The following is a 16,052-nucleotide window of genomic DNA, read 5'->3' on the forward strand; positions in this document are numbered from 1 at the left end:
TAGAACCTTTTTGAATTATTATATACTACATGGCTTTTCTACATTAACAATTGGCAGTGTAAAAAAACAGTTGTAATAAACAGGTGTGATTTGCTATCCTTGTACTCTGCCATGGACATTTACAACAGAAGCGTGCAAGGCTCCTTCCCCCTAGCACCAGCACAGCTGGCTTTCAATCGTGCATCACCTGTGGCTAAACTACTTTCACTGTTTATTAAAACACTAAATCAGGAGCATTAAACTCCTGCATATTTCTTTTTTAAAAAGCAAAAGTTCAGTGCAGCCCAGCTGTGGGTGAAGGGCTATTGAAAGCAGTGACTATGCCAACAGTTTTTTTTCCCACAGGGAAGGGGGAGGGGAATATAGGTTGGGTATAAAGTCTTTTCTTCTTCATTAGTATTCTCAGAAGAAAAAAGGAGAAGGGAGACTTGGAATGCGAAGACAGGGGGGAGCTTGAAGGAGAAAGAGCCAGAGAGTTTAGAGAGGGAAGATGCAAGGACAATTGAAGGACAAAAGAGAGAACTTAAGTAGAAGAGGGACAACAGGGAAATGAAAGAGGAAAGCAAGACAAGAGGGCATATTACCTGGGTTTGAATTTGTTCTGATATCCATGTATTATAAAACCATTCTTTTCTCTGAAAGAGGTTCTGAATACATAGTGGGGTTCTGATGATATTGCAAAGCTAACTCACGTTCTCATGTGCTATCACCAGACTCCCTGAATATCTATATAGCCTAATTATTCCTAGTTACCTATGTATGACTTTGGCTAACAAGCTGCCGTTTAACAAAACTCCATGATTCTGAGGCCTTGGCTAGATTGGTAAGAAGGAAACACAACTATGTACAGAAACATTTCCGTTTATAAACAAGTAACTGGTACCAAAAAATTGGAGAAAGCACCAAAGCATTTCCCAAGCTGATAGCATATTAATTGCATAACTCCCTTTTTGTAACTAAGTATAAAAGGCATATTTTAATAACTATAAAAATGAAAGCCAGAGTCTTCCAAGGACTGAGGAGTCTTCCAGGGCTGAGTTAGTGTTGAAAATGTCCTTAACACAAAGGACATTTGATTATGCTACCACTCTCCCATAGCAGTTTCTGACCAATCCGTTTTAAAGAATTGGGTTCATGTCTGTTCTATGACTGGCAAGCTGACTGAGGGTGGAGCTTCCTACGACATCGCTGACGGAAGAGGAAGTTGTAATGGTATTATGCTGGATGACTTGCTGTTGTGAGCAAGCTGGGACGGGGCTTGCAGGAGGACTATTCTCAGGACCTGGGGAAAAAAGAACACACACTAAAATGATGTGTACATGTCGAATGCCTGTGATGTATTACAGTACAGTTAAATAGAAGATGGACCACCAAGGATGCAGTCCTGCCAACTCCAATCATTCAAAATCATGAGATTTTAACAATAGGAGATATGGAGGGTTTTTTTTGTTTTGTTTGCCTTTGAGGTTTTTAGAGCCTTTAAGGTTCACATTTTCAAGCTTTTCTCCACGAGGGCTAGAAACGTACTCCCTTTTAAAAACAAGAGTCATGTAATAACCTGATTCTAGGAGCTGGGACTTTTTCTAACCACAAGACTTGTGATTAGAATTACGAGAGTTGGTAACTGGGTGCTTAAATACTTTATTTATTGCAGCAGAGGGGATTGAAATATGCATTACAATGCAATGCAGCACAGAAACGTTAATATAAGCAAGACTCAGTAGTAAAGATAATGAAATCCCATTGTCCTTAAGATTAATACTAATACTAGGCCTTATTCACTTTGGTGCAGCGGGGATGGAATCTGGCCCTATTTCCCATATTGATAATTCTCCTAATGTAAAGAAACTCCCAAAGGGCATAGAGCTGGCATAACTGGCACCTATGCAACCCTTTCTGGAGACACCAGTGCGGGGGTGAGAGGGAGGGGGTGAGAGTGTGTGTGTGCGCGCATGTTGGGGATACGACTGGAGCACACTGAACTCTGGCTGTTTGTTGCTTTAGGGGAATATTGCCATCTTGCAAATATTAGAACAGCTCTCAGGCTGCTCTAACCTATTCTGGAGCCAGGCAGAGAAGCAGGGAGTTATAGCAATCTCCCTCTGCCATGCTGAGCAGAAACTCAGCACAGCAGAACACCTGTTCCTACACATGCAGTATGTCCACTTGGATTGTTTCTCTCTCTAATTAGCTACAGTATTTTCATTAACTTTTTCTTTTTTAATGACAGATGAATATTAAAGAAGAGATTGAAGAAGAGATTGCGTACCTCAGACATACCAAGTTCAGAATATGGTACCATTTTCGTTGGAGGAAACTGTTTGTAATTTTTTCCTGCTTAGTTTTTCTTTCTATGATTAGACTCTTTTGGGTTCCACCATTACTTCTGCTCTGAGGTATTTTACTGGACCCACCAGCATTGTTGCCTGTCGTACATTTGTCAGAATGGAGCATTGAGTTCACTGGGACTCCTCTTCAGGGGAACAAGTGTCTATCTGTGTGCATCTCATTGCAGGCGCAGTGCCATTGCTTCAAGCACCGTGGCGTAAAGACTAGTTTTATTTTATGTTTGAACCACACCATGCCATTTTTGGTTGGGGCTTGGTAAATACATAACTTTATTTTACAAATTATTAATCATTAAAACATACAGTCCCAATCCAGCAGAAATCAGTCTCCTGGCAAATGCAGTAGTTTGCCTTCAAGCACTAAATTGCAGGATTAGGGTTCATAACAGTTGTAAGAGTGCTCCTTTAAATGTATCTGCTCACCCCTCAGATATTTCATTTTAAACCTTAATTCTATGATGTTCAGAAAGAATGGTTTAAATGAAAGGACTGAATGGGTGGAGGAAGGGACTGGTACCTTTGATTGCTGTTCTTATGAATTATTGTAGACCATGGAAATACACCAGTTACTTACTTATATATCCTTGCGACTCTTTCTGCATGGCTGTTATTGGACAGTCTTTATGTGTTAACAATAGCTGTTTCAGCTGTGCTACCTCATTTTTCAACATGGAAACCTCATTCTAGGGAAAAAGAAAAAGAGACTTTTACTTAAGACAGTGGCAAAAAGTTAACAAACAAGTGAGACTTCTCCTGTCACTGTAATTAAGAAAACTGAGCTGCATAGGATTGATCTTTGCACCGAATTTGGCCCACTGTATGAGAATTCTTTTACACAGTAGCTATTGGGACAAATTCCTTCTGTTACATCAGTGCCAATCTGGAGTATCTCCATCAATTTGAGCTATTGTAACCTAGTGTACTAGTCTTGCGTCTGGTTGCATTTACTGTTTGTGTCACAATATTAGTGTTATTTAAGCACCATTATTGTCAATTTACCGTATGTTGTATACACAATGCTGTAGATCTGAAGTAAGTACATTATGTGTGTATAATTTTGCTTGGTATAATGGAAAATAACACAAATGTTAATTAAAACAACCTTAACAAAGACATTTTTAGTTAAAAAATATCCTTGCTCCAGGTTTTTCTTTGATCTAAAATGTGTCATTTTGCCTTTAAAAAAAACAAGGTAATCTTATCTTGCTTGCAAATCTGGACTCTTCATTATTATGGGTAAGGCTTATAGAATCATATACAGAATCAGAGAGGGAAAAGATCCATTAGATAGTATGGGTGGTGATTTGTATAAATTATTACTCGTCCCTGTAATTTCACTGTACACCATAGCTCCCTCATCCATGGTATGTTAGACTCACTTATCCTGAGCCCCCTCAACAACCACAGACATACAAATACAGTAATATATAGTAAACACATATTTCAGTGATTTTCCAACAACTGCATTTTAATTAGTAAATTTATATACTGTAATTTGTCATACTATATAGTCAAAATGCCTTTTGGTTCAAACAGGATTAGTTTGCCACAAAACAACTATTTAAAATTTACCAAGTAGTGAAACCTTGTTTTCTTAATTAACTGAGTACAGGGATTGGTTCATTCTTAAAATTAAAGGAATTGGGGTTTGTCTGAGAATTGCTCCCACCTGATCTGTTCTAATCCCAATTTTGACTGAGGTTGTGTCTGTAAATTTAACAACTCCTTGGACAGTCTGATTTCACATAAAAAAAACCCCACATTTGTTTTTTAATTATTGTCCAATTTATCTCCAGAAACTTCCATTTACATCGATCCCCACCAGCTGGTGATTATAGAGCAGGGGTGGGCAAACTTTTTGGGCCGAGGGCCACAACTGGGTGGGGAAATTGTATGCAGGGCCAGGGCAGGGGGTTGGGGTGCAGGAGGGAGTGTGGGGTATGGGAGAGGGTGCGGTGTGCAAGAAGGGGCTCAAGACAAGGGATTGGGGCAGAGGAGGGGTGAGGGGTTTATGAGGGGGTTCAGGGCAGGGGGTTGGGGTACAGGAGGGGTGTGGAGTGCAGGTGTGCGGACTGCAGGAGGGGGCTCAGGGCAGGGGGTTGGGGTGCAGGGTGTGTGTGAGGTGTGGCAGGGGGCTCAGGGCAGGAGATTGGGGTGCACAGGAGTGCAGGGTGCAGCAGGGGGCTCAGGGCAGGGAGTTGGGGTGCAGGAGGGGTGTGAGGTGCAGGCAGGGAGCTTAGGGCAGGGAGTTGGGGGGCGGGGTGAAGGAGGAGTTCGGGCTCCAGCCCGGCACCACTTACCTAAAGCAGCTCTGGGGTGGCAGCGGCCCGCACCGGGGCCAGGGCAGGCTTTGTGCATGCCTGCCCTGTCCCCAGCCCCTCGCCGCTCCAGGAAGCACTGCAGCCCCTGGGGGAGGGGGGAACGGAGGGCTCCGTTCCCAGCCAATGGGAGATGCGGGGGTGGGGGCGGTGCCTGGAAGCAAGGGCAACGCACGGAGCCCTCTGCCCCCCCGCCCGGGGGCCGCAGGGACTTGGTGCTGGCCGCTTCTGAGAGTGGCGCGGGGCCCGAAGCACCACAGGGGGCAACCCTGCAGGCTGGATCCAAAGCCCTGAGGGGCCGGATTCGGCCCATAGGCCGTATTTGCCCACCCCTGTTATAGAGAATGATTGAAAAGCCATTGGTAGATCCAAGAAAATTTCTATGGATTTCTCTCTTTCACACATGGATGAAAAACACCACATAAGTAGTAGAAATAGGGTGTATAGTTAGGAAGGAAAGGGGGTTTCCTTTCTTTACACCTATCCCAAAAGGTCTAGGCATTTAATTTTTTAAAATATACAAAAACTAAGAACTCCACCCCCCCCAAATTCTTCTTTACTTTTCAAAACCAAACACTGCTGGCTAAACAACAAAGTAAAAGAAGCAGTGAGAGACAAAAAGGCATCCTTTAAAAAGTGGAAGTTAAATCCTAGTGAGGAAAATAGAAAGGAGTATAAACTCTTGCAAATGAAGCTTAAAAATGTAATTAGGAAGGCCAAAAAAGAATTTGAAATACAGCTAGCCAAAGACTCAAAAAGTAATAGCAAATACATTTTTAAGTATATCAGAAGCAGGAGGCCTGCTAAGCAACCAGTGGGGCCACTGGACAATCAAGATACTAAAGGAGCACTCAAGGATAAGGCCATTGCGGAGAAACTAAATGAATTCTTTGCATCAGTCTTCACAGTTGAGGATTTGAGGGAGATTCCCAAACCTGAGCCATTCTTTTTAGGTGACAGATCTGAGGAACTGTCCCAGATTGAGGTGTCATTAGAGGAGGTTTTGGACCAAATTGATAAACTAAACAGTAATAAGTCACCAGGATCAAATGGTATTCACCCAAGAGTTCTGAAAGAACTCAAATGTGAAATAGCAGACCTATCATCTGTGGTTTCTAACCTATCATTTAAATCAGCTTCTGTACCAAATGACTGGAGGATAGTTAATGTGACTCCAATTTTTAAAAAAGGGACCCAGAGGTGACCCTGGCAATTACAGGCTGGTAAGCCTGACTTCAGTACCAGGCAAACTGGTTGAAACTATAGTAAAGAACAAAATTGTCAGACACATAGATGAACATAAATATGAGTCAACAGTGTGATGCTGTTGCAAAAAAAAGCAAACATGATTCTGGGATGTATTAACAGGTGTGTTGTGAGCAAGACACGAGAAGTCATTCTTCCGCTCTACTCTGCTCTGGTTAGGCCTCAGCTGGAGTATTGTGTCCAGTTTTGGGCACCGCATTTCAAGAAAGATGTGGAGAAATTGGAAAGGGTCCAGAGAAGAGCAACAAGAATGATTAAAGGTCTTGAGAACATGACCTATGAAGGAAGACTGAAAGAACTGGGTTTGTTTAGTTTGGAAAAGAGAAGACTGAGAGGGGACATGATAGCAGTTTTCAGGTATCTAAAAGGGTGTCATAAGGAGGAGGGAGAAAACTTGTTCACCTTAGCCTCTAAGGATAGAACAAGAAGCAATGGGCTTAAACTGCAGCAAGGGAGGTCTAGGTTGGACATTAGGAAAAAGTTCCTAACTGTCAGGGTGATTAAACACTGTAATAAATTGCCTAGGGAGGTTGTGGAATCTCCATCTCTGGAGATATTTAAGAGTAGGTTAGATAAATGTCTATCAGGGATGGTCTAGACAGTATTTGGTCCTGCCATGCGGGCAGGGGACTGGACTCGATGACCTCTCGAGGTCCCTTCCAGTCCTAAAATCTATGAATCTATGAATCTATAACACAAGATTCTGATCTTCGGCAACATTGCGGCTCCTTTCTGCTGCTCTGCTGGTACAAAATGTTCCTAATGCTGGGGTAGCCAGCTATGGGACGCTCACCCTAGTATAGGGGATCTTCCAGTGGTACATATCCAATATAACAGCCTTTCAAAGTTTCAAATCTAAGAACCTGAAAACAATTCTAAAACACATCACTGCATTCAGAACTAAGAAAACATTTTTGACCATTTGGGGATTATGGTGACAGATGCAATGATGTCTATACATAAATGCAAAGTGTATGGGGAATAAACAGGAAGAACTGGAAGTATTAGTACATAAACTGAATTATGATTTAATAGGTGTGTGGCACTCTAACTCAAAGCAGCACCCCAGAATACCCATATTCACCCCAGTCATATAATTATGATATATTTCATACATGCCATGTAAGATATCATATGAAAGGTCATGATCTGCTGAAACCCATTGCTTGTCAAAATATGTATATCATTAGTGTGTGTGAAGTTATGAGATTTTGCAGTATGATACAGAAATATGTTGTGAGTTTTAGACTCTCCACTGCTAGTTCTCCAGTGACAACAAAGGAGGTAACTCACTCCCAGGAGGTGTTAAATGACCATTAATCGGCAGGAGAGTTGTAATCAAGGGATTTACAATGCTGTAAGAGGGCTGTGCAAGCATCACGCAATGGGGGATTATTTATCTCCGTGACTCAGGAAAGTCCACCAGGACATGTTGGGGCTAGTGTTTTCCAGCACATGGACTGAGGATATAAAATAGGTGACAATGGCATCATGCTTTGCCTTTCTCCTCACCCATCTGCACTGGAAGCAACAAGAATGCTGGGAAGACAAAAACTTGAACTGAGGAGACTGGTCCCAGGCTTAAAGGGGCAGCCTGTGTATTAAGAACTATAACCTACTTGCAACATCCAGTGGGGTGAGAAAAACTGCTTGATCGAAATACTGCCTAGTCTAATAAGGTTTAAGATTTAGACTGTGCACTTTCCTTTGCAAACTAACCCGATGCAAAGGAAACATGGAAAGAAAGGCTAAGGCACAAAATGAGATAAACTAGCTATAGACTTAAAGGGTAACAAGAAAACATTCTACAAATACGTTAGAAGCAAGAGGAAGACCAAGGAGAGGGTAGGCCCGTTACTCAATGAGGGGGGGGGAAACAATAACTGGAAATGGCAGAAGTTCTAAATGACTTTTTTGTTTCAGTTTTCACCAAAAAGGTTAGTAGTGATTTGATGTCTAACTTAATGAATGCCAGTGAAAATGAGGTAGGATCAGAGGCTGAAATAGGGAAAGAACAAGTTCAAATTTACTTAGACAAGTTAGATGTTTTCAAGTCACCAGGGCCTGATGAAATACACATTAAAATACACAAGGATCTGACTGAGGAGATATCTGAGCCATTAGAAAGTATATTTAAAACGTCAAGGAAGATTGGCATGATATTTGCCCTTTCCTATCTATAAAAAAGGGGAATAACAATAACTCGGGGAATTACAGACCAGTAACCTTAACTTCAATACATAAGATCATAAGAGCGGCCATATTGGGTCAGACCAAAGATCCGTCTAGCCCAGTATCCTGTCTTCTGACAGTGGCCAATGCCAGGTGCCCCAGAGGGAATGAACAGAACAGGTAATCATCAACTGATCCATCCCCTGTTGCCCATTCCCAGCTTCCGGCAAACAGAGGCTAGGGACACCTATCTCACAGAACTGGAAGGGACCCCGAAAGGTCATTGAGTCCAGCCTCCTGCCTTCACTAGCAGGACCAAGTACTGATTTTGCCCCAGATCCCTAAGTGGCCCCCTCAAGGACTGAACTCACAACCCTGGGTTTAGCAGGCCAATGCTCAAACCACTGGTTGGACATTAGGAAAAACTTCCTGTCAGGGTGGTTAAGCACTGAAATAAATTGCCCAGGGAGGTTGTGGAACCTCCATCACTGGAGATTTTTAAGAGCAGGTTAGACAAACACCTGTCAGGGATGGTCTAGATAATTCTTATTCCTGCCATGAGTGCAGGAGACTGGACCAGAAGACCTCTCCAGGTCCCTTCCAGTCCTACGAATCTATGATTCTCGTAATTATTTTCCAACTTTCCCTTCACTGAAAGGAACTTGGCTTGTAGATATACTGACGCCAACCAGCACGTGCTGTGAGCTAGCTGTTCATCATCACCCCCAGAACCTCTTTCTTCAGTACTTTAATCCCTTTAGAAAACCCTGTGCCACCTGTGGAGGCCAAAACATGGTCCACAGACCAAATATGGCTCTCTGAGTTCCACAATACAATACATGGCTGCTCTCATCTAGATTCTAGAATGTGCCATTGCTGCTAAGGATGGGATGAGTCCCAGTGTGAAGAGTTACAACTTTTTCAGAGCAGAGTCTACTCTGCTTAAGATAAGCCATGCCTCCATATTTAAAATGAGGGCAGCAGTAAGCAATTATGTAAATGAGCATGGACTTTTGACTCCTGGCAACCTGCAAGAGCAGCCCTTAACCAGAGAAAATCAAGGTGCCCTTTGGTGCAGACGCTGCCGCCGCCTGGACTTTGACCACTTATCGCTTTCAGACTATATTTACATTCTGTTCCCTTCTTTTTCTTACCACCAGGCCATTCTATTTATAATCGTGTCCCGCTGTCTTTGAATTAGGATTAGCTGCATACCCTTTTCTGAAGAAGCCTTTTATAGCAGAGTTATGGTCACTTAAAAAAAAATAAAAAGAGTGACAAGAAAAATAAATAAATATATGACTCAGTCCAGTAAAGCCTCTGAATCCCAAGCTTTTCCTGGCTGGTTTTGCTGAAATTAAAATGTGTTTTTCATTTACAAGTGTATACCTTGATCGGTCAACTTTAATTATGTCTGCGTTCAAAGTATTAATCTAATGTGCAGCGGTAGCACATATGACAACCGGGGCTGGTGGTGTACCCAATGCCCTTGAATGTAAACAGTGCCTCTATGTCTTGGAAATATAGACAGTAGCTCACACCTGAAGCTGCATATTTGTCTGGGTGAGTTCTTCTGCTTTCTTTTCCAGTGACATCACCCAGACCTTCCTCTTCTGTCTGCAGCGTGTGGCAGCCGCTCGATTCCTTTCCAGAAATTTCCGCCGCCTCTCATCTGGGTCTTCATCCACCACCCTCCTCCGGCGACCCCCAGTGGGCTGAGGCGGCTGTATTGTCTGAGTGGGCTGCATCTGCTGTGCCGCTGGTGAAACCTAACGGGAAAACAACAAAAACAAATTCAACATAGATGGTGAGTGGATGGGCTCTAGTCGATGCTGCAAATTCCAAAAAGGAAGAAAAAGTGATGTCAACTGACATTTAACAAAAATACGACCAGGGTGTATTCTGAGATGGCAGACTTTCTGGCAAGATATGAGAGTGGCACAAGTAGAAAGACTCCATCAGATGCCACTTAAATTATTCTTTGACAAAAAGCCAACACGGTTAAGGGGAGATTTTTGGAATGGCCTCTTGAATAGCAGCCAGGGAAATTATTTTTCCCCCTTTGGTTATTAAAATGTTTTATTTAAGTTGTGACAAAGAAAGCACCTGATTGATGAATGAAATGTCAGGCTTCTCACAGTGACTTTTAATTAATCAAAGCAAAAGACTGGAGGCCTTGGGATTTTTTTCATCCCATTCAGAGTTTTAGGACAACTCTGTTTCACATGTTCCTTAATGTATGTTCAAGTATCGCACACATCTTTGGAGAGGCCAGCAGTAGTGCTATTAAAACCTTAGGCTGGGATTATCTACGGCATCTAAGGATTTTAGGTGACTGGCTCCTATTAAAAGTGGAGGGGAGTCAATTGCCTAACTCCTCTACTTACCTTTGAAAATCCCAGCCTTAATCATGCTGCAGCGTCAATGTGGAATATAGGACTCAGTGGAAGCCTGAACTGTCAAATCAGAATTAATCCTGGTATTCTGGCTAATGGCCAAAACCTGCAACTGGTCTCTGGTAACTTTAGGGGTTGGGATTGCTCAGCAAGTTGTAGGATTGAGCCCTAAATTTCAACTCAGGTAATTACAATCTGTCTGCCGCCCAGGCATCAATTAAAAGCATGCCATCCCCTTGCAAAATCACTTTTCTGTCTGAAAGTTTTATTCTAAAGTTCACTGTCACTGACAGAAGTCAGCGAGCATTATTATTCTGTTTTCCAGTTTGTTTATTTTATGCATTGACAGCACTTTGTGTACAGGCAGTTTTACTTTGTCGCTATATAGCTGGTTGGTTTCTCCCTTGTTGAAAAAAACCTATAAAAAGAAACATGAGCAGAAAAACCCCAATGAAAAAAAACTCATTTAAAGAAGGATTTTTTAAAAAAAATGCCAGGATCTACTATTTACGGGATGTTTATTACAAACTGTTTTTTTTTTAAATTAGTCAGTTCTTATAAATGCTGGTAAAAAGCCATAAACCATGTCCACACTGCAGTCTCCAATGTTGCTACCACTGGTGGAGCTGCACCAGTGGAGAATTACAGCTTGCTAGTGTAGACGCAGTCACTGTAGTTACTAGCATTGTGGTGGTGGAGTAATGTTTGGGACTTTCCTTAGCATGTAGTGCCCCCTAACTGGCTAAAGGAGGTTATTGTTGAGCAATGCCAGCTGCTCCCCATCCACTGGGGCTGAGCTTGCTACCTCTTTAGCAACACGTCTGAAATGTAGAGGTCTCAAAGATCGCTTTTAATGTCAACATAACATCAAAGGCCTTTCACTTTCTCACATACACCACCTTTTGAGACTTCAAAGATTGGTTATTTATGTTTCTGGACACCAAAAGCTTTCCTTTGCCTGTTACTCTCTCCGTTTCTATCTGGCATAAAAAGCTTTTCTGTCTCTCAGTTCTGTCAGTTGGGTCTGCTGTGCCAACATATAGCTATAGAATTTTTTTTTAATAGGGTGATTTTATTCTGAATAAATAGTGGATAGTTTAATTTTCAGTAAGAAGTGATCAGTAGTTGGCTAGCAAGAGCCAGTTAACAAAACATCTTCCTTCCATCTCTGGCAGGTATTAATTAGAAAGGCTGCAGCTGCATTACTAATGATGTCACGTGGGATAATTAATGGAACCTCCCAGATATATCACGACCCTGAAGTCTATTAGGCCTTATCTTGATAATTGTCTAAGCATTATTCTCCAAGGAGGGCTCCCTCTCCACCCCGTGTGTTGCACGCTCCATTAAGAAAGAGGATGTATAACTATTATAATTAGGATTCATTCATTTTTAAGGGCTGCTTATCATGTATCCTAATCTACACAGAGGTAGAATGGCAAAAAGAACAAAGCAAAATGCAAACGATCCTGCTGTGCCTAAGTTGTCATGGTGGCAAGTTTGATCTAAAGAAATTTCAATGTGAAAAATACAACAATACCCACATCATTTTTGTAATACCTGAAGCAAAACAGCTCCCACAAAGCAAAACATCTATCACTCAGAAAGGGACACACTAAATGACTATTTCTACCTTGATCCTTGATCCAATACATCCCTCTATTCTTTGCAACTTAACACAGGATTAGTACTCACTCATTCATTTTAGCAAAACATAATTCGTTAGGTTCATGTGTGTCTTAAAATGCCTGTGGAAAAGCATGCAATGAATTCTGACATTACACAAGGGCATGGTGTAGAACAATGGAAGTTATGACAAGGGAGCATGCAGCACACAGCAATTCAGATCATGCCTTTCTTTGACAGGAGGCGTGGAACTGAAGTATCAGGCTCAAGAGAAGAAGGAAGTTAATAATTAGTAAAATGCACCATAAAATTAATGTGTCTGCTGAAGCAATCTGACCCTCAAAGAGGCCAATACCGAGTGATTATGGATGGGTTTAGAAAGTAATAACCTTGTATTTATTACTTGCAAAACCCTTCTTTTATCCCTGTTAATGCCCCCTTTCAGAAAGCGTTATTGCTGTTGTGTATCAGGAGGAGACTATTGTGTTGTCAAGGGAAGCAGCTGATCTATAGATCCTACTTAGCCTCCGGCCAGTGGTTCTCAACCTTTTCATGACAATTATGTCTGTTTACAAGATCAAGACCTTCTCTGTATCAGCTGGTGCCCACAGTCTCCAGTTCCACTGTGGGTGCTCCAAACTTCATGTTCCTGTTTGAAATGAGCTCCCCCAAGGCTTGAAGTGTTCACAGTGGAATCAGATCCAGCCAGTAGGGTACTAGGCCCCACAACAGTTCATCATTAAAGTAAAGAGCAGGAAGCTCCAAATCCTGAGGCATGTAACAGAGGTAGGGTGCAAATACACTAGCTCATTAGGCTGATCGGTCTATTATCGTTAAATTTTGTACATTTATTTTTCACTTGTAGACAATTCATTAACACACTGGTAGCTCAAATCAAGGCCCTATCCTGCTCCTGTTTAAAGTCAATGGAAGTTCTGCTATTTATTTATAGGCTTTTCTATGGTGCTCAACTCAAGTATCTCAGCACCTCAGGGCAAATCCCACAGGGATGGAACCTCCTTTCAAATGGAGTGCCATGCAGACCAATCTCTAGCTATGTCCTTCAGGCAGCCTGGCTGGATGTTCAGTCTGTGACTGTCTTTGGCAATTATGTCTGAAGCTTTTAGCACCTCACACACACTAACTAATGTATCCTCACAACACGACTGTGCTCTGTGAGGCAGGTAAGTATTATTACCCTCATTTGAAGATAGGAAACTGAGGCGCAGAGAGATTGGGTGACTTGCTCGAGCTCACAGAGTGTCAAAGACAGAGTGGGGAACCCAGGCCTTCTGAGTCCCAGTCTAGTGCTCTGAGCCCCAAGATTACCTGTACTCTGTTACTGACTTCAAGGACAGACAGATCACACCTCTTTTGCTTTCTATGTTATGAGATTATATAGGGACTTTTACTGCAGTTGTTAAAGAGCTCTGGAAAAAAATAATTAATAGATGGAAAAACAACAGAATTCATAACATTTTACATTGTAAGGAATACTGTAGGGAAATCCCACCGATTTGCAGCAATAGCAATAACAAAGTAAAACAAGATGTCAGTAAACAGTTAATGTGGTTGGACAGTGGGATGTCAAATCCTCTTATTTTTAATGTCTTGTAAGTTTTTCTAAGAGCCGCCCATGAGGTATCTGTAAGCAATTAAGTGCTTCACAGATTTAATTCCTCCTGGGTAATAAGAAGTCCTCTTTGTTCTGTATCCATGACTCCACTCCCATCCTTCTTAACTCAGATGATAACTTTGCTCTCCAGGCCTGATATCCTGAAGTCATTGCTGACCAAGGATCTTCTCTTTCTTCTCATATCTCCCTGGCTTGTCTGTCTTTCACCACCTTAAAATATGGCCAGAAGTCCTCTTAACATCAGCTCTGCCTATGCCGAAATTCTTATTTGTGAGCTCATTACTTCCTCTTTCAACTAATAGTTTTTCTTAATCCCTACCCTTTAAATGTCAGGGGGTTCAGAATGCTGTAGCAAGACAACACTTTCACTCCAAGAAACAAGACCTTCATCTTCCATCACCTTTGCTGGCTTCCCATCATCTGAATCCAATTCAAAATTACCTTTCTGGGTTAAATCTTTCTCCAGCGACTGGCTTTATCCTCTCTCTCTCTCTGACATAATATTCACCTACTAATCCTCACCTGTTCTCCAGGCTAATCTTGGCCTTCCCTCTGTCTCCATTCTGTAATTCTCTACAGTTGTAATTACAGTTGTAATTTTCTTTCACCTGATCTACAGTATCTGGAACTACTACTCTCTCACTACAAGACAATGAATAATTTCAAGTCTTTAATTCTTGCCTTAAAATTAGAGGCAGCCCTGACTGCAAACTTGGGGTCTGGATTTGGATCCGAATGTGACCAAAATGCAAAAGCATTCAGACTGTAGTTTTTGGTTTGGTTCCCATGATTGAAATAAGGGCCAGCAGCAAAATTTGGATCCAGAACCAAAGTATAGGTATACTTAGATCTGCAGATTTTGTTTGAAGCCATCTATACTTACACCCTTATTTTTTGAGATAGCCTTATGATTGACATTCACTATAAAGTGTCTTGGGATACTTTATATGGAAGTTGCTATACTATATACAAATAAAATATATACAGGGTCAAACTCATCCTTCAAATACGCATGTGCAATGCCATTTACTTCATTGGGGCTTGTGGGACCATCTCTGAGGGCAGAGTGTATTGAACAGTTTAAAAATATGAGCTGCCAAGTAGTCATCCAAGCTCCTTAGACTATGTCGACACTGTGTTTTACAACCCGTGCAATGAGTCTCAGAGCCTGGGTCTATGGATCGGGATGCTAAAACCAGCTGTATAGATGTTTGCGCTCAGGCTCTGAAACCAGTCCCCTTCCCCAGGCTTCAGAACCTGAGCCTGAATGTCTACACAGCTGTTTTTAGTGCCATAGTGCCAGCCCAAGTCTGTGGACCAGTCTCTGAGACTTGCTGCTGCATGTTTTAAAATGCAGTGTGGACGTATCCTTAGTGCGCCAAGCTACACAATGTGCCAAACTCCATAACATACCCCATAAATGTACACTTGGCACTTTGCAGAGATCGTGGCCTGAACAAGCTTTGGGGCTTTTTTGTAGAAAGTTAGACATTTGAAATACATTCTTTTCTTTGTTTCTAAGTAAGTTTTGATCTGGGATTTTTGAGTTAGAGCTTGTTGTAAGGTTAACCTGGCAGCCAACAACAGAGAAAATCTATTAGCAGCCAGTGGACTTGCTTTTGAAAAGCCATGCACATGTAATCTGTTTCTTTAAACTTGCATCAGAACAGAAGAAGATGATAGCTCATTAAGTGGTTCTACCTGTGCTTGTCCACCTGAGTGCAGTGGCGGGTGTGGAGAGGTCTGGTGATGTGCCGGGTGTGTGTGAAGGTGCGAGTGGGAGTGATGGTGTGGATGGTTCTGCTGGTGATGGGGTTGAGGATGGGGATGGTGTGCTGGATGCTGGTGCTGATGCGGGTATGGGTGATGAGGTGGCAGTGTCTGGTGCTGATGTGGATGTGAGTGCATATGATGATGTGGTGTCTGGTCCTGTCGGGAGCTCATCATTTCCATCATATGGCCCATGGTGTTCATATTTCCATTTGACATGGCTGCAGGATGATGAGTCAATGCTGCCTTCAACCTCTGAAACAGAAGAAAAAGGGTGGGGAGGGGGAGAGAATTTGAAATCAATAATACATTTATTAGAGGTTCATTTTTCCAGATTTGTAGAAACTCTTAACACCTGAAAGTGTCTGGTTCTGTAATTGTTGTGATTTTCTTCTAGATTTTGCTTCTTGACTTAAGTATAGTGCTTTTCATATACTTTCAATGTCTGTTAGATTATAATCTAGTTTTTTGATCATTATCAGTCAAAACCTATAGAACACTAAATATCTGGACCATAATT

At 42.0% G+C, this 16,052-nt stretch overlaps 1 protein-coding gene across 1 annotated transcript in view; it reads right to left on the reverse strand.

Annotated features, from left to right (window-relative positions):
* Positions 1–1,118: 1,118 nt before the first annotated feature.
* CREB5 (cAMP responsive element binding protein 5) overlaps positions 1,119–16,052 on the reverse strand; it is a 304,624-nt gene continuing 289,690 nt past the window's right edge. The window contains exons 7-10 of the mRNA XM_065399647.1: positions 15,464–15,787; positions 9,646–9,873; positions 2,923–3,031; positions 1,119–1,282 (exon numbers count right to left, since the gene is read on the reverse strand). Of these exons, the coding sequence (XP_065255719.1) occupies positions 1,119–1,282; positions 2,923–3,031; positions 9,646–9,873; positions 15,464–15,787 (825 nt within the window). The remainder of the gene's footprint in view (positions 1,283–2,922; positions 3,032–9,645; positions 9,874–15,463; positions 15,788–16,052) is intronic.

This window comes from Emys orbicularis, chromosome 2, assembly GCF_028017835.1.
Source record: "Emys orbicularis isolate rEmyOrb1 chromosome 2, rEmyOrb1.hap1, whole genome shotgun sequence".
NCBI lineage: Eukaryota > Metazoa > Chordata > Testudines > Emydidae > Emys > Emys orbicularis.